Source organism: Anguilla anguilla, chromosome 2 (assembly GCF_013347855.1).
Source record: "Anguilla anguilla isolate fAngAng1 chromosome 2, fAngAng1.pri, whole genome shotgun sequence".
Taxonomy (NCBI): Eukaryota; Metazoa; Chordata; class Actinopteri; order Anguilliformes; family Anguillidae; genus Anguilla; species Anguilla anguilla.
Genome location: NC_049202.1, coordinates 38,995,284 through 39,010,040, shown reverse-complemented (window position 1 = coordinate 39,010,040; position 14,757 = coordinate 38,995,284). Strand labels below are relative to the sequence as shown.

Genomic DNA, 14,757 nt, shown 5'->3' with positions numbered 1-14,757 from the left:
GAACAAGGGCACACCAACCTAGTGTTCTGTTCATGCACCCTCGTGTTCCTTTTTTTACAATGGCAGGAAGACTTATTTCTGCAGATTAGTAATACAAGTCATAACTTTACTCTGATGTTTTTTTGTAGTTATTTACTATTTACATTTTATTTCCAAGTCTTGTGATTTTAAAGGTAAAATCACATTGCCTTAGTAGATGTACAGTTCAGCAGTTAAATAGATAAAGTTAAAAGCATCTAAAAGTCTACACACACACACACACACACATATATGTCTGTGTGCAAGTTGTGCACACGTTGTATTGTCACTGCACGTTCCAAAAATAGACATATCCATTTAAAAGGCCTCTCACTTGAGACTCAATGTCTAGGCAGGTTGCCACTCCTTTGAAGTTTCACGAGTCTGCGCGTTTATTGGAATGTCATTCATTTTCATGGGATTCTGCCTCCAGGATTGGCTGATTTAGGAGCCGCCCACAAACAGGCAAGGTGGAGTTGAGAGAAATTAAATGAAAAATGAAGCTGCCAAATAGCCTATGCAAAGGAGAAAAAATACAACGCTCAAGACTATCAATGAAAGTCGCTTTTGAGTGTGTTTCGCTTTCGGAAATGGTCAACAACACTGTGGAGCAAGATTATTATTGAGTCAGATACACACGGGAAATATTTCGACAACTTTATTTCACGTGCGCTATTTAACATCAGTTTCAATCCAGCATTAAAATAATACTCCAGACGTGTTCAAATGAAATACTCAATTTCCTGTCAAAATATAACGAGAAGTTATTTGTTAGTGACCGACCGCGGCGAAATGCTATTAGCCACGAAAGAGGCTAAAGCAAAATGCAAAAACATAACGACAGATGAACAAGCTTGCAGAGGACAGAGAGAAGTTGTAGATGCCTCAACGCTCGGAAGAAGAATGGCTGGTGTGAGAGTGCCGGCCGCTGACTGGAAGAGACAGAGGGAGAGAGCAAGTGAGATGGAGGCGGGGGAAGTTCCCATCTCTGCGGGGACTGGAGTGTCTCTGCCCTGGACCAGCGGCGCAGTGCTGGCTAACATTCAACCCAACCCTACCACAACGAGCTCGACACGCGCACTGAAACAGGTAAGTCACCCAGCCGCTTTAAATGCAACACAGACAATTTAAATACTTGAAAGTTAAACAAAGCAATGGCAAATCGGTCCGATTAAAGCCCTCCGCCATTTGTTTACTTGTTTCGTTTATATAAGGTTTAGTTTGAAAAAATGCGTTATTTGAATATATATTTCCTGAAAGGGAAGGGTGCATTTCGAGGTCGCCATGCCGATTCTCCGATTTTAGGTCCTGGGTACAAGTGAAGTGATTTAAACGTTAGTATTGCGTTTTGAAATACTTTTCCAACTCGAATGTTCACTAGTCCTCGGACAATTCAAGTAAGATCACGCAGAGTGGACATTTTTAGATTTTTCTTATCAAGAAACACGTTCTGCTTTCTCAACCATAGACCTCCACGCGGTGGATGTAGGGATAACCCGCCGCCTCTCTGGTTAGCCATCTGGGATCGTAGTTTAATTTCTCACCGTAAGGGCTTGTCTCTCTCGGCTCAGGCAGACCCGCCAAAGCCACGTTCGTGAAAAGACACGATTTCCTTTCCGTTGCCCCTCAATATTTCCCTGGACCGTCGGGATTGGTGGCAAGGTTAGTACATATCGTGGTTTTGCTTTAAGCGGATTTTATCTCGCCTTGCCTGGATATACAACCAACTTGCTAGTTGTACGGTATGTGTGGATCCGAGCATGGCGGTTCTTCGTCTAGCTAGCGGAGTCGCCATGCTAGTAGCTAGCCTCACTGCTTTCCCTTTCGGGTCTGATTTTCTTTAAAAGCAACCATTAATAACCTGAAAAGTCTCAATGAAACGGAAATAATGTGCACTGTTATATTATTTTGTAAACCAGTTTTATGGTGTAAAACATATTGAAAATCTTCAGTCATTAGGACATTGCGCTATATTTTGCCTTTTTTGTTATGCCCCTCCAGCCTTTGAAGACCGTACAGCCGCCATACCGCCACTGAACCCCTGCCCGACAGCTCACCGCGTCGGGTTCCACCCCTCGATTTTGAGACGGTAAGTGTTTTTATTTTTCTACAATACACATGATAAAAACGTTTTGCTTGCTCCGTAATGTATTACATTAGTCGTTTAGCGCTTCTTTTCTGCAGTCTGCCCAGTTTCCCCGATTTAGAATGGTAGAGGTCAACAACACTCCACCGCCAGTGTTGCTCGGCACCTCAGCTTTGCATGACCAGATCTGCCGCTCTTCATCTGTGGTTATACCATGTCATTAATAAATATTAAACTCTGGATAATTGTTTTTGCATGTGTAAATAAAGACATTAGCATATGGTTATAATTGCGCATATTACACGAGTACATGGTTGAGCAGCTTGGTGATAAATAGGCTACACGCGAAATATAAATATCCAGTCTGGTTTGAGGGACCCCAGGTCTCCCTGAACAAAAGCTTTCTCACGGGGTCTAGCGGTTGTAGCCATCTTAAACACGGAATGTATCGTGCACAAAATAATTTGTAGCAAGTTAACTAACCGTTGTGGCTATAAGCAGGTAATGATCGTTTATTTGGAAAAGCCTATGCAATTTTTATATTTTGTTTTAACGTTTTTGACCATTTCAACCTAAAGAACTTGGTAGGTGGGACAGCATGTTGAGCAAAATGCTTCGCAAAAGCAGCGAAAAAAATACTGGATACTGCATTAAATATTTCATTTGAAATGCCCAGCAACGACTAAGCAGGCTAAGTGTAACGAATAACAAATTTTATAACAGTTCGTTATTTTATCTGGCTTATTGGCTAGCGAGGTAGCGAGCAGTAAACCTTCCTGATCGGCAGAGTAGGCTACGGCTTAGCAAGGACGCTTTGGGTGTTTGTCACGGCCGCCATTTGTTTCTGAGTCGGTAACACATCGCTGGAGAGCCCACAGTCTTCCATTTTCTCCAAATTAAATCGCACAAGGAGGCTTTAAAATCAACGAAACCATCGTTTGAACGGTTTCTAGAGTTCCCAGTGACACGAGTAATTCGACTACATTTAATCTCGGTAAAACGGTCAGGTTCCTTTGTACTGAAGAGCACGATGCGGGGAGATTGCCGAGCACCATTGCGTAAGCTGGCTCCGCTCTGTGGGTGTGCGTTATGAGGCAGGTCGGGCATTTTGCAGTCGAGCCAGTGATCCCGGCACCATTTCCCCGTTAGCAGAAGCCGAAAGCAGATCCTCCGTGGTCAGCTGGTTGCTTGCTGCTGCCTGTCACACAGTTGCGTGTTCGCTTCCTCCTCCCGCACCGCCCGACCAGCCCCAAAATCCTCAATCAGAGATTAGATCGCGTGGATGTAGCACAGAGGAAGAAATACATTCGATAGAACGGTAAAAGAGGAGGAAAAACGAAGAACAATAACAGAGTTGTCGAAATGGCTTATCAGAGGCATTTTCCCCCTACCGTGCGATGCAGTGTACTGAGTGCTTTGAGGTCCGAATCCGTCACAAACCTAGCTATAAACATGTCTTATGTAGTGGAAAACGCTTAGATGGGCGGTGTAATGAGGAACTCTTAAACATCATGTTGGGTTGTATTATGTTAACCCTAAGATCCTAGGAATTTTATAGGTTGAAAATGTCCAAGGCTGTTTAAAAAGATGAAATAAAAAGTACATTTCATTTAATTACAGCTTTCTCTGCAGTTTGCTGTTTTAAGATTATCGTGATACTAAATGAATTTAATTAATGAAAAACGTACAGTATTTTTACGTGAAATGCAAGTTTGGTGCATATTTTAATAAAATAACAGCGGGACGGTGTATGAATTTAAAAAATTACATATCTGGATTTTAAAATAAAGTTAGTTAATGAAACCATGTATCGCTATTGCTTTCATGAATTATATATTGTTAAGCATATACATTCATATCTTTCAGTAGCTATTGTCTAGTGTGATTGGTAAGAGAAAATTCATACTGTACACATGAACCAGAAATTGGATGATATGATCTGCAAATATGAAAATAGTTTTACAGTAATCTTTTGAAAAGGGAATGCCATTTAAGGTTGTTTCCAACCAAAAATATTCAGATGCATTTGTGTGTGTCCATGTTAATAATTGATTGCAACTGACATGCCATGACACCTATTATTATTCTACAGATAAAGGAGACTCGAGAGAATGAATGGAGAAATGGAAACCACTGCTAAAGATCAAGGTGAGGTGGTAACCAGAAATTGTATTAATGCCACAGCATTCATTCTTGAGTGCTGTCCAGGTAAGCTCTCTCAGCCCATAATATTCTTCTGTATATTAGCAGTGAACTATTATTTGTGTTATTGAGAAGCCTTAAATCGAAGTGCATGCGATTATTAGAATGCAGAATAACAACACAGCTCTTATTTGTAAAGCCACACAGATAATTTAAAGAGCTGTGTCTTCTAAAGATTTTGTCTTATTCTCTGAGCCATTACCTGTCGCTACATATTGCTGTATACTGCTTTTGTAGTTATGTTCGCATGTCCTGAAGCATTTCCCTGACCTTTTGAAATGAACCTAATTTAATAAAAATGTTGTGGTAACAGCCAACATGCACATCTCCTGATTCCAAAAGGGTTAATCTAAAGAGCACTGAATTTAACGATGATCTTTGGCGAATGATGAATTTTTGCATTACACTCCTATGACCTATTTGTGATGGACTCCAGTACTGTTGTGAAACCATAAGAACCATTTGTTAATATACTTTTTAAAGTTTGATAATGTTCTATTTAAAACTGGTCTAATTGGAAAATGATGTGGCTTACTATTTGATATAACATCAATTCAGTACAATTATGGACTTTTTTGAGAGCATTGCTTGGCAGTGGTAATGACATCTGAACTTACAGCGATTAGGTTTTTCACTGTTTAACAACTATTTGCACATGCCAGTATTCGCGTGCCACTTGCGTGGAGATGATCTGTAAGGTTCTAACAGAGATTTGCACGTGCACACAAACACTTCCGAAGCCATACAGCTGACTTCTCGGTGCACCTGGATCTTATTTATCTGCATTTTGGGGCAGAAGCCTGGGGCAAGGATGACCTGCTGAAGTTGTTGGAGGGCATGAAGGTGAACCTTCCACAGAATGACCTCAGCAAGTACAAGACGGCAGAGTCGCACTTGGACTGGGAGAAGGTGGCATTCAATCACTACTCTGCAGAAATGTGCAAGCAGAAGTGGCTAGAAGTGTCCCGAGAGGTAGGCATTCATGGGGAGGATGCAGGAGTGGATGCGGGCATTATATTTCTGAATTCTCGATTAGTGACACAAGGGGCCAGTACAGTTCGGCCCTTTAAAGCAGACATTTAGAATTTAGAGTTTTAAGTGATAGACTTCTAATACTGTTTTTACTGCTTCATTATTTAAATGTTTCATAATTCCTTATATTGATGCAATATTGAAACATTGATAAATGGCATTTGTTCATTGATACCTCTTATTGTTTCTGTATGTGATTTTAAATGTAAAAAAAATTTTTTTCCCCAGGTACGCAAGTTTCGCACGCTTTCGGAGCTCATTATCGACGCACAGGACTACATCAAAAACCCCTACAAGGGCAAGAATTTGAAGGTAGGGAAGCATGCCCAACCTTTCGGGTATATTCAGTTCAGACATGTCAGTCCGTACGTTAACTTTGGAAAATCTTGATAGAAGCAAGCTCTTGCCGCTACTTCTGCCAGTGAATAAGTCATTAGCGCATTACTAAAATAATGACCTCACAGTAGCAATAAGACGATGGTACAGCTTGCAGTGAAATTATAAATTTGCACAATGCTATTTGGAATTTTTTTTCTCCTGGATAATTTTCTGAATGTCTAACCTCTATTTTCCTGGTTTATGTTTTGAAACAGAAACACCCTGATTTCCCAAAGAAACCTCTTACCCCATACTTTCGATTCTTCATGGAGAAAAGGGCGAAATATGCCAAACTCCACCCTGAAATGAGCAACCTTGACCTCACAAAGATCCTGTCCAAGAAGTACCGAGAACTCCCGGATCGCAAGAAGGTGAGCAGCAGAGATGGCAGAGTTTTCTGTGTTATGTAACCTCCTTACATGTTTATAACGGGAACAGTTTGATTAAATAACATGATTCTTATATATGTTATATATGATTCTAATAATTCTGCATTGTCTCCACTTGGTCTGTCAGGCCAAAGTGCAGTGTACAGTGTACAGTTTTTATTGCTTGGTGCTCTCTGACAGATTTGGTTAGGGGTTGAATGCTGCTTGTCGCTGGAACAAAATTCAGTTCAGTTTTGTGGGTTGCAGTGGAACAGCAGGACGAGTATCTGCATGTGTTTTTTTCACAAAATGCTGCATCACGGCTGTTCTCTGCTGCCCTCAGCAGGCCCACATCGGCTCAAGCACTCTTATGCCTTTCGCGGCTACGAGCACATGCAGATTATCAGTCCATATTCTCACAGATTTATATCCCTGTTTCATGGATTGTCTTTCTTTAAATAATAGGCAAAGTACATGCAAGACTTTCAGAGGGAAAAGGAAGTATTTGAGCACAACATGGGGAGATTCAGGTAAGAATTTGAATAATTTTGGCAAATTCTTTTTGAATTTGCATAACAGTTTTTATTGTTTTGTGTTATGCAAGTGGAGATGAAAAACAAAATGTCAGCTTGATATTTTAGGAGCATAGCCTAACAATGCTGCTGTTAAGCTCAAAAAATGTTCAACCACAAAAGGAAGTGGTTGGTGTTTATGACATGAAGCCATGTGTCCATCATTGAAGTAAATCCAAAGTAATGAGGAGAGCGTTACATAGACTGTGGGCTTGTGTCACGAAGCAGGAGTTAGCAGGATAACTGCACTGAGTAAAACCCAGAACAGCTCTTTATACTTCAGTCCATGTTCCAGACTTGGGAGGGTTCTGGGTTTTGCTCAGTGCAGGTATCTAGCTATCTCTGTAGTCCTGCTTCATGGTACAGGCCCCAGGTGCAAACCTGTTGTAGCACAGCTATATGCAGTACACATTTGTTCTATGTTTTCTGATTGCTTAACAGCCCAGGAAAACACACACACATCCATCTAATATATGTATAAATCCTGGGTTCATACGAACTTGCATTGATATATTGCTACTGGTGTATCACTTGTTTCCTTCAGAACAACAAATATATTACTAAGCAGCTGAAATGCAAAGTGAATACAATTAAGTCCCCAGGGGAAAAAAGGCCGGGATGTCTATCAGAATTATTGGAGGGGCAGGGTAATTTGGAAATTCAGAAATGCAGAAAATATGACGTAGCCGAGAAGTGAAGGGGGAAGAGTCGACTTCCTGCATTTCAAGTTTATAAATAGAGTCCATTTATAAACTTGAAATGCAGGAAGTCAAATCAAAGCTTAAAACTTTTGCTTCCAGCTTGTACGATTTATCAGATGTATTCATTCTTAGTGTTTGCAACAAGGGCATTTGCCATTCAAAGATTGGGGTGTTCCTGGGCTGATTTATTCTTTGAAGATAAAAATGTTTGAAGTTTTTGATTGAAGTGGTTTTACTAAATCGCACTCTTATACTTTCAATTCATTGATAAGTATAAAAATGAGGCAACTGTGAGAGAGAAAAGGAATCTCCAATGGATGTTTGTTCCAATGTGTTTCTACTTCAACATTTTTGAAGTTCACAAGCACTAGGTGTTGAACTCTTAATAGTTCCCAAATCATGAATAACAGTCTTTCCATATTTCCATTGTTTGTTCTATGTATTCTACTGAAACTATGTATTATATGAAACATTGATTTTATGTCCATATTTAAAGGCAATCATGTCTAATCCAGTGTGATTATAACATTGTGGTGAGGGACATTTTATTAAATTAATACACAATGTGAACACCTGAAATGTACTATGATGGGGATTGATAACACTCAAAGATCATGAGGGCTAACATTGGCCTACCTGGGATTGGCCCAGTTACCACCGTGCAGGATAACTGATTGTGAGAAAAATGGAGAAGGGGAAAAGATGTGAGGAGCTGGAACATCCACAAAGCTCTATCAGGAATTTTTTAAATGCTAGTCTTCCATCTTGTAAATCATATTGTGATGAAATACTAATGTAATGAGGATTATCAATGACTAAATCTCCTCATAATTTAAGTGCACAAATTGTGCCTTACTGACTGAAACATAATACAACAGCATAACAAATGTAACCTATTGGACAACCCATTGGAGAAAGAATGGAAGAGACACAAAGTTATCAGAACCAGTGCAGGCACACACATGCTGTGGGCACTACATGTGCAATGTAGATATGGCTTTTTCACAGAACACGTAATTATCTACAGGTGATTATCTAGCAAACCACAATAATTTCTTTTTTGGGCTAAAAGAGTCGTAAGTGCCCCGTGGGTGTGATTTCACAGGGAGGAGCACCCAGACCTGATGGAGAACATGAAGAACATGAAGCGCTCTGATGTTCCCGAGAAGCCCAAGACCCCCCAGCAGTTGTGGTACAACCACGAAAAGAAAGGCGTACTCAAGATACATCCGGACGTGAGTACAAGCTGACGGCTGCTCCCAAACACACAAGGGGCGTGTAGTCTTGCGTCAACTTCCATGCTTTAACATACACTATGTTGCATTGCACCTGTCTGTCTTAAACTGTCTGTCTTAAACTGACACTTAAACTGCAGTGTGAAAAGTCAAATGCAGTTGTACATAGTTCTCAGTTATGGTGTTTTGACAAATGTTTCCAGGCAACCACAAAAGATATCAAGGATAGTCTGGGGAAACAGTGGACACAGCTTTCTGACAAAAAGAGGCTCAAGTGGATCAATAAGTCATTGGAGCAGCAGAAGCTGTACGAGGTATGCGCTTGGTCTGTGTGTTTGTGGGAATCATCTGTTCACACACACATCCCTCACTTGGTGACATATTTGCAATCCTGCCCTGTTTCCGCTCGACAGGAAGCGATGCGCGAGTTCATCCAGCAGCACCCGGAACTCAACATGTCCCGGGATGACATCAACAAGTCCACTCTCACCAAGGCCGAGAGGCAGCTGAAAGACAAGTTTGACGGCCGGCCTACCAAACCCCCGCCGTGAGTACTGCTGTGTACTCCAGAGCACTGACTTAAGCATGCCTTAGCTTGCTTACCCATTTTGCAAAGTCAGAAAGTGGCTGATGAGAGGGTGTAAATGTATATTTCTTGCATAGGTAGTCCTGAGTGAAGAGTTTGCATGGTGGACTTTGTGGACTGAAGTGACTGTTCACTGTGTGTTGTGTAGGAATGGCTACTCCATGTTCTGTGCAGAGCTAATGTCCACCATGAAAGATGTGCCCAGCACCGAGCGGATGGTCATTTGCAGCCAGCAGTGGAAACTTCTCAAACAGAACGAGAAGGACAGTTACCAGAAACGCTGTGAGCAGGTTTGTGCGCAGAACACCTTCCCGTATGGCTTTCCCTCTCTTGCCTTCTCTCGGTCACTTGGTTTCTCCCACACGCAATCTGAAAGATTATTTTGTGCTTTTATTTAACTCTGGATTAATAAGGAACTCTTATTTTTCAGAAAAAGAAAGAGTATGAAATTGAGATGAACCGGTTTCTATGTGTAAGTACCATCTGCTATGCTCGTTTTGTTTCTGCTGAGATCGTTATGTTGCAGAACTTTTTCTCATGAAGACGCATGTGTTAAATGTGCTTGTCTCCTCTACCAGAGTATTTCTGAGGAAGACCAGCAACGAGTTCTGGGTGAGGACAAAATGCTTGGCTTCAACAAAAAGGGCACCACCAGCAACTCCAAGAAGAACTCCAAAACGAAGGTGAGACGAGTCCATCATGAACTTGCAATCAATTTGCAAATACTTTATGGAAGAGTTCAAGCATTGAAATGTGTATAATTCAAACATAAAATAAGTTTACAAATTATTTTTAAGAGGTGTGTCTTCAATAACAACAGTACGCTATGCTACAGTATAATGCAGATAGGTGACTTATTCAGCCAGTGAGGATCTGGAGTAAGATTGACAGCTTGAAGTGCAGAGATAGAACAGGCGATTGTCATTGAGAAGTTTGCCATGCTAAAAGTAAACATAGGACAAAATGGGAGCAAACAGAATACATACTGTATATACTGTAACTGCATGTAGCAGGGTAACATAACCAATTGGCGTAGATGAAAGCCACAGAGCTCACACTACATACATATTTCTTTAGTTCGGACGTATGTTATACAGGTAGGCCACTGGTGTTGAAGAGGATTTTTAGGGGTGGTCTATCAGCCAGCCATGTATATGAGGAAAAACAAAAACCAAGGAGAGAAATTATCAATGAATTATTTGCAGTTTCAGAGATTACACAAGCAATATTTCAGAAAAAAAGATAGAGTAAATGAGGAAGGAATCCAGATTTGACAGATAATGCTACAGATAGATAATGTAGTGGTTAGATTGCAATCAAGAAGAAGTGTCTGCCAAAACTGACTATACACGAAAAGAAAACTGAAAGCATTGTGAAGCGATAAGAGGACATGGCACAGGGAGGGAAAAGTGGACCTAAAATATTACCTTGGGGCAAACCATTTAGAGAGAACGAGAAGCACAAGGATGAACTCCGAGAGACCAGTTAAATATGATCAGCAAGAGCACCCAATGCAATAGATTTTCAGATTAGCAATTATTTAATCATGGGGATCTACGCTAATGACCTGAGGAACAAAGTCAATGTAAAAAGATGTGGAAGTGTAGTTTTGTGGGTCTATGGGGTTAAGATGCGGCCTGTTCGGTTGTTCATTGATTCACGCGTCTGGCTGTGTTCCCCGTGCAGGCTGGCTCAGAGAAGCCGAAGCGCCCCATTTCCGCCATGTTCATCTTCGCCGAGGAGAAGCGGCCCAAGCTGCACCAGGAGAAGCCGGAATTGTCCGAGAGCGAGCTGACGCGCACTTTGGCACGCATGTGGAACGAGCTGTCCGCCAAGAAGAAGGTCAGAATTTGCCGCGCCGAAACGTATCGCTAATGCTAGCGCTTTGCGCAACGGTGCGCTGGGGAATGACTGTGCCCAGCGTGTGCGGCGGTGACGCGGGCGTTTATATGACCGCGCTGATGGTCTTTCTGTGCGCTCCTGCCTCGCAGGAGAAGTACAAGCGCCTGGAGGCGTCTCTGAAGGCCGACTCGGAGAAGAAGGTGCAGGAGGAGCGCAGCCGGCTACCCGAGTCACCCAAGAACGCGCAGGAGATCTGGCAGCTCAGCGTCATCGGGGACTACCTGGCCAGGTTCAGGGTGCGTGCGTGCTTGGCACTCTTGGTACCAGAAATGGCCCTTTCCTCTTTGGCTTATTTCGGCCGTGTCCTTTGTGTCCTTTATCTCAATGGTCTCGTTTCTACAGAATGACCGGACGAAGGCCCAGAAGGCTATGGAGGCAGCCTGGAACACCATGGAAAAGAAGGAGAAGATCATGTGGATTAAAAAGGCTGCCGAAGACCAAAAGAGATATGAGGTAGGAGAATTTGCTGTATATCCCTTTCCGGGCGGTGTTGTGGCAAAGTAAATGCTCAGTATCCATCGTTACCGTTCTTGTCTTCTCAGAGGGAGTTGAGCGAGATGCGCTCCCCAGCCACCGTCATCACCTCAGGGAAGAAGATGAAGTTTGAAGGCGAGCCAAAGAAACCTCCATCGTGAGTATCCAAAGAGCCGTGTTGTCTATGTGTCTCAAACCACTCTGTCACTCTTTCTGTCCGTCTGTGTTTTTTTAGGCTGCTGCAGTGATTTTTGGCCCTTTCATTGACGTGATGTGGGCGTATCAGAATGCACCAGAAAGCAGTTCTTACTGTGCCTTATCGTCTGATCCCCTCTGTCCTTCAGGAATGGGTACCAGAAATTCTCCCAGGAGCTCCTTTCGGGTGGGGAGCTGAACCACCTGCCCATGAAGGAGCGCATGGGGGAGATTGGGGGTCGCTGGCAGCGGCTACCCCAGAGAGAGAAGGACCGCTATAAGAAAATGGCCGAAGAGAAACAGAAACAGTACAAGGTGCAACTGGAGCACTGGCTTAAGGTATGGCAGCCCTGCTCTTTTGAAAAATGTTTAGTGTGGGTTGACGTGTTTTTATTGGGAAACATTTTATCATCTAACATAATTGATGTCGCAACTTTGTTGTTGGTGCTTATCGAAATTTTTGCAACTGAGTAAAACTGGCTGCAATGGTTGTTGCGCTCTTAAATGTTTTATTCACTGTGATCTTCTTGTCACACTGCAGAGTTTGTCATCACAGGAAAGAGCCGCATATACCGAGTACAACTCAAACGTAAGTGAACGATGCGACAGACGCAGGGAAGAGACTGGTCTTTGTAAGAAATAGTCTCACTTCATGTCTCTTCGTAATGACTTTGCTTTTCTCTCTTCAGAAACGTAAAAGTACTGCTAAACCTGGTGGAACGAATGCCAAAGTAAAGGCTGCAGCTGCCAAAAAATCGGTGAGTTTATCTGGCTCCGTACCCTCAGCAATATGCAGCAGTGAAGAGACGCTGATGCTCATCCCAATCTCTGCCTTCTCTTAGGACTCGGAGGAAGACGATGATGACGATGACGACGATGATGATGAGGAAGAAGAAAAGGCTTCGTCAGATGACTCGTCAAGCGAGGAAGACAGTGAGGAGGATGAGGATGATGACGAGGATGATGACGAAGAGGAGGTGAGAGGCTGAGTAATACTACTATAAGTGATATTTAGTTAAGAATTTAACCATGTAAGTGAACACTGGTACAACAAAGTCTCCTGGCAGATGAAGAACATGGCTTTGAATTTTACTCTACAGAACGAGGAAGATGAGGAGGCAGAGGACAAGGAGAATAAATCCGGGAGCAGTAGCAGTGGCTCCAGCTCTGAGGAATCCTCTGACTCGGACTCGGACTGAACCACAACACCCTGAATGACTGAGCCAAGATACCGAGCAGTCCTGCACCACCCCGCACTCACCTGCCAGGCCAACAGGGGGTGCCCATCTACTCACATCTTTCACTGTTCATCCAATTCTTTGTAGAACTTCATCTCACTTTATTTCCCTTCTGCTTCTCGATCTTTCTGTGAGCTGGGGGAAAAAGAAACCGCGTATAGAGAACATGACACACAAAGGCCACTGGAACACCTCCCTTTTCCCCTTGACAAACAGTTCTGAGCTCCATCATCACAGCAGTGATGTCACAGAAGTGATGTCACAGTGATGCAGCCAGCCACCGGAGCTTCTTCAGCATGCACAGTTGCTGGATCCTTTTTTTTTTCCCCCCAGAGCATTAGGGAAGTTGGTTTTCCTTTCATTCCTGATTATTGTACCTCAGTGTTAAGCGACTGAGGGGGAAAATGGAACTGGAATCCACTTTCTTCATTATATATATTATTTACAAGTTTATGCTGTAATACAAAGGCCCTCATGTTGTAGGGGGTCAAGAATGTACCTCCCAGCTCCTGTTGGGTTTCAGTGCTGAATCATTTTCCAGCTCAACTGCTTTTCGGAGCATTTCTCCCCCTCCTGGCCCCCACACCCCCAAGGCCTGAACCACAGAACGCTTATTTGGAGAAGAATTTGGGAGGGTATCAGGGACCAATTAACTGCACTCTGAGAATGTTGTGTAAACTTTAATTTTCATTTATTTGTTCAGACGTTTTATTTCCTTGTTTAATTTAGGTCATTTTAAACAATGTGGTATTTTCAGGAAGAATGAAGCCATTTTGAGCGCACTTTGCTGGTAGGTGGAATGCCAGACAAATGGTGCCTTTTGTCACACTCAAACAAACCGTTTGGAGTAATCATTTCTGTTTACATCTATGTCATGTCCACTTCTACATAGTTGTTGGGAATTAAGATGCCGAGTAATGAATCTTAGAACCTCTAAGGCAGTGAGAATTGATTTTTTTTTTTTTTTTTTTTTAAATGATGAAGTTTTTTCAGTTTAATATTCATGTTGCTTTTATAGTTCAGATCACTGTCGGTTTGCACTGTCTAATAGATAAGACATTTTCATTGGCGTGTACAACCCTTGACATTAAATGGTGCTACATCCAATTCGTCCGTTCAGAAATGAATGCAGTGTGCATCACCTGAGGACGGTAATTAAAAAGTTGGATTTTTGAATTATACCAGCACCAAACTGAACCTAAATTTGACCTAAATTTGTTAAATGTTTTTGAGGCGCAGCAATTTCTTTGTTGGGCACTATCCCTGATACAATCAAATTGGTGTCTAATCCCTCTGTTAACCACTATTTTTACAATCATTTTTTTTATTAAAATGAAAGCCACAGTTATATTTATTTCTATTTTAACTGACTTTTTAATTCCTAGATTATCCCAAACAAGACATGCACTTAAACCAATTTCCTCCTACCCCAGTTTCGTCCTTTCCAAAACTTGTTTCCCAAGCCTTTGTTGGGGAGCAGTTCTTAAGGCTGTGCAAGTGCTTTCTTGTAAAAATTCAATACTGTATACATTGACACAGGGACATGCTTCTAAACACCTTTGTTTAAGCAAGGAAATGCCAGCATTCAGCAGTTCTCCACAGCTTGAACCAGCATAGACACTGAAGATAATGAGCCTGAGTAATCCTGACTTCCCCCTGTCTTGAACCACCGTTCACCTCCCACCATACTGTTGAAGGATCGCCAAGAGTGACCATGTCCTTGAGCGTAGTGAAGATGTACAGGCTAGAATGTACAGGTGAAGTGACAGG

General features: G+C 42.2%; 1 protein-coding gene across 5 annotated transcripts; it reads left to right on the top strand.

Annotated features, from left to right (window-relative positions):
* Nucleotides 1-402: 402 nt before the first annotated feature.
* On the top strand, nt 403-14,341 carry ubtf (upstream binding transcription factor). 5 transcript variants are annotated; one of them, XM_035404800.1, is made up of 22 exons: nt 403-1,107; nt 2,020-2,107; nt 4,197-4,252; nt 5,106-5,278; nt 5,567-5,650; nt 5,932-6,087; nt 6,550-6,614; nt 8,463-8,592; nt 8,796-8,906; nt 9,006-9,139; nt 9,327-9,468; nt 9,609-9,650; nt 9,757-9,861; nt 10,865-11,020; nt 11,170-11,316; nt 11,423-11,533; nt 11,623-11,711; nt 11,899-12,088; nt 12,291-12,338; nt 12,439-12,507; nt 12,592-12,726; nt 12,850-14,341. In XM_035404800.1, exons 3-22 carry the CDS (start codon nt 4,216-4,218, stop codon nt 12,946-12,948), a joined length of 2,223 nt encoding a protein of 740 aa, XP_035260691.1. In that variant the 5' UTR covers nt 403-1,107; nt 2,020-2,107; nt 4,197-4,215; the 3' UTR covers nt 12,949-14,341. The 5 variants fall into 5 exon arrangements, with proteins under 5 accessions (XP_035260691.1, XP_035260688.1, XP_035260689.1 ...); XM_035404797.1 differs by having other exon boundaries at nt 5,103-5,278; XM_035404798.1 differs by lacking the exon at nt 403-1,107 and adding an exon at nt 1,142-1,680 and having other exon boundaries at nt 5,103-5,278.
* Nucleotides 14,342-14,757: the final 416 nt, after the last annotated feature.

Bases quoted from the DNA above. Each gene is read 5' to 3' on its own strand.
- ubtf (XM_035404797.1), top strand. From the start codon at position 4,216: ATGAATGGAGAAATGGAAACCACTGCTAAAGATCAAG. The intron at 9,469-9,608 runs GTTTGTGCGCAG...CTTATTTTTCAG, and splicing joins ACCAGAAACGCTGTGAGCAG to AAAAAGAAAGAGTATGAAAT. The intron at 9,651-9,756 runs GTAAGTACCATC...CTCCTCTACCAG, and splicing joins AGATGAACCGGTTTCTATGT to AGTATTTCTGAGGAAGACCA.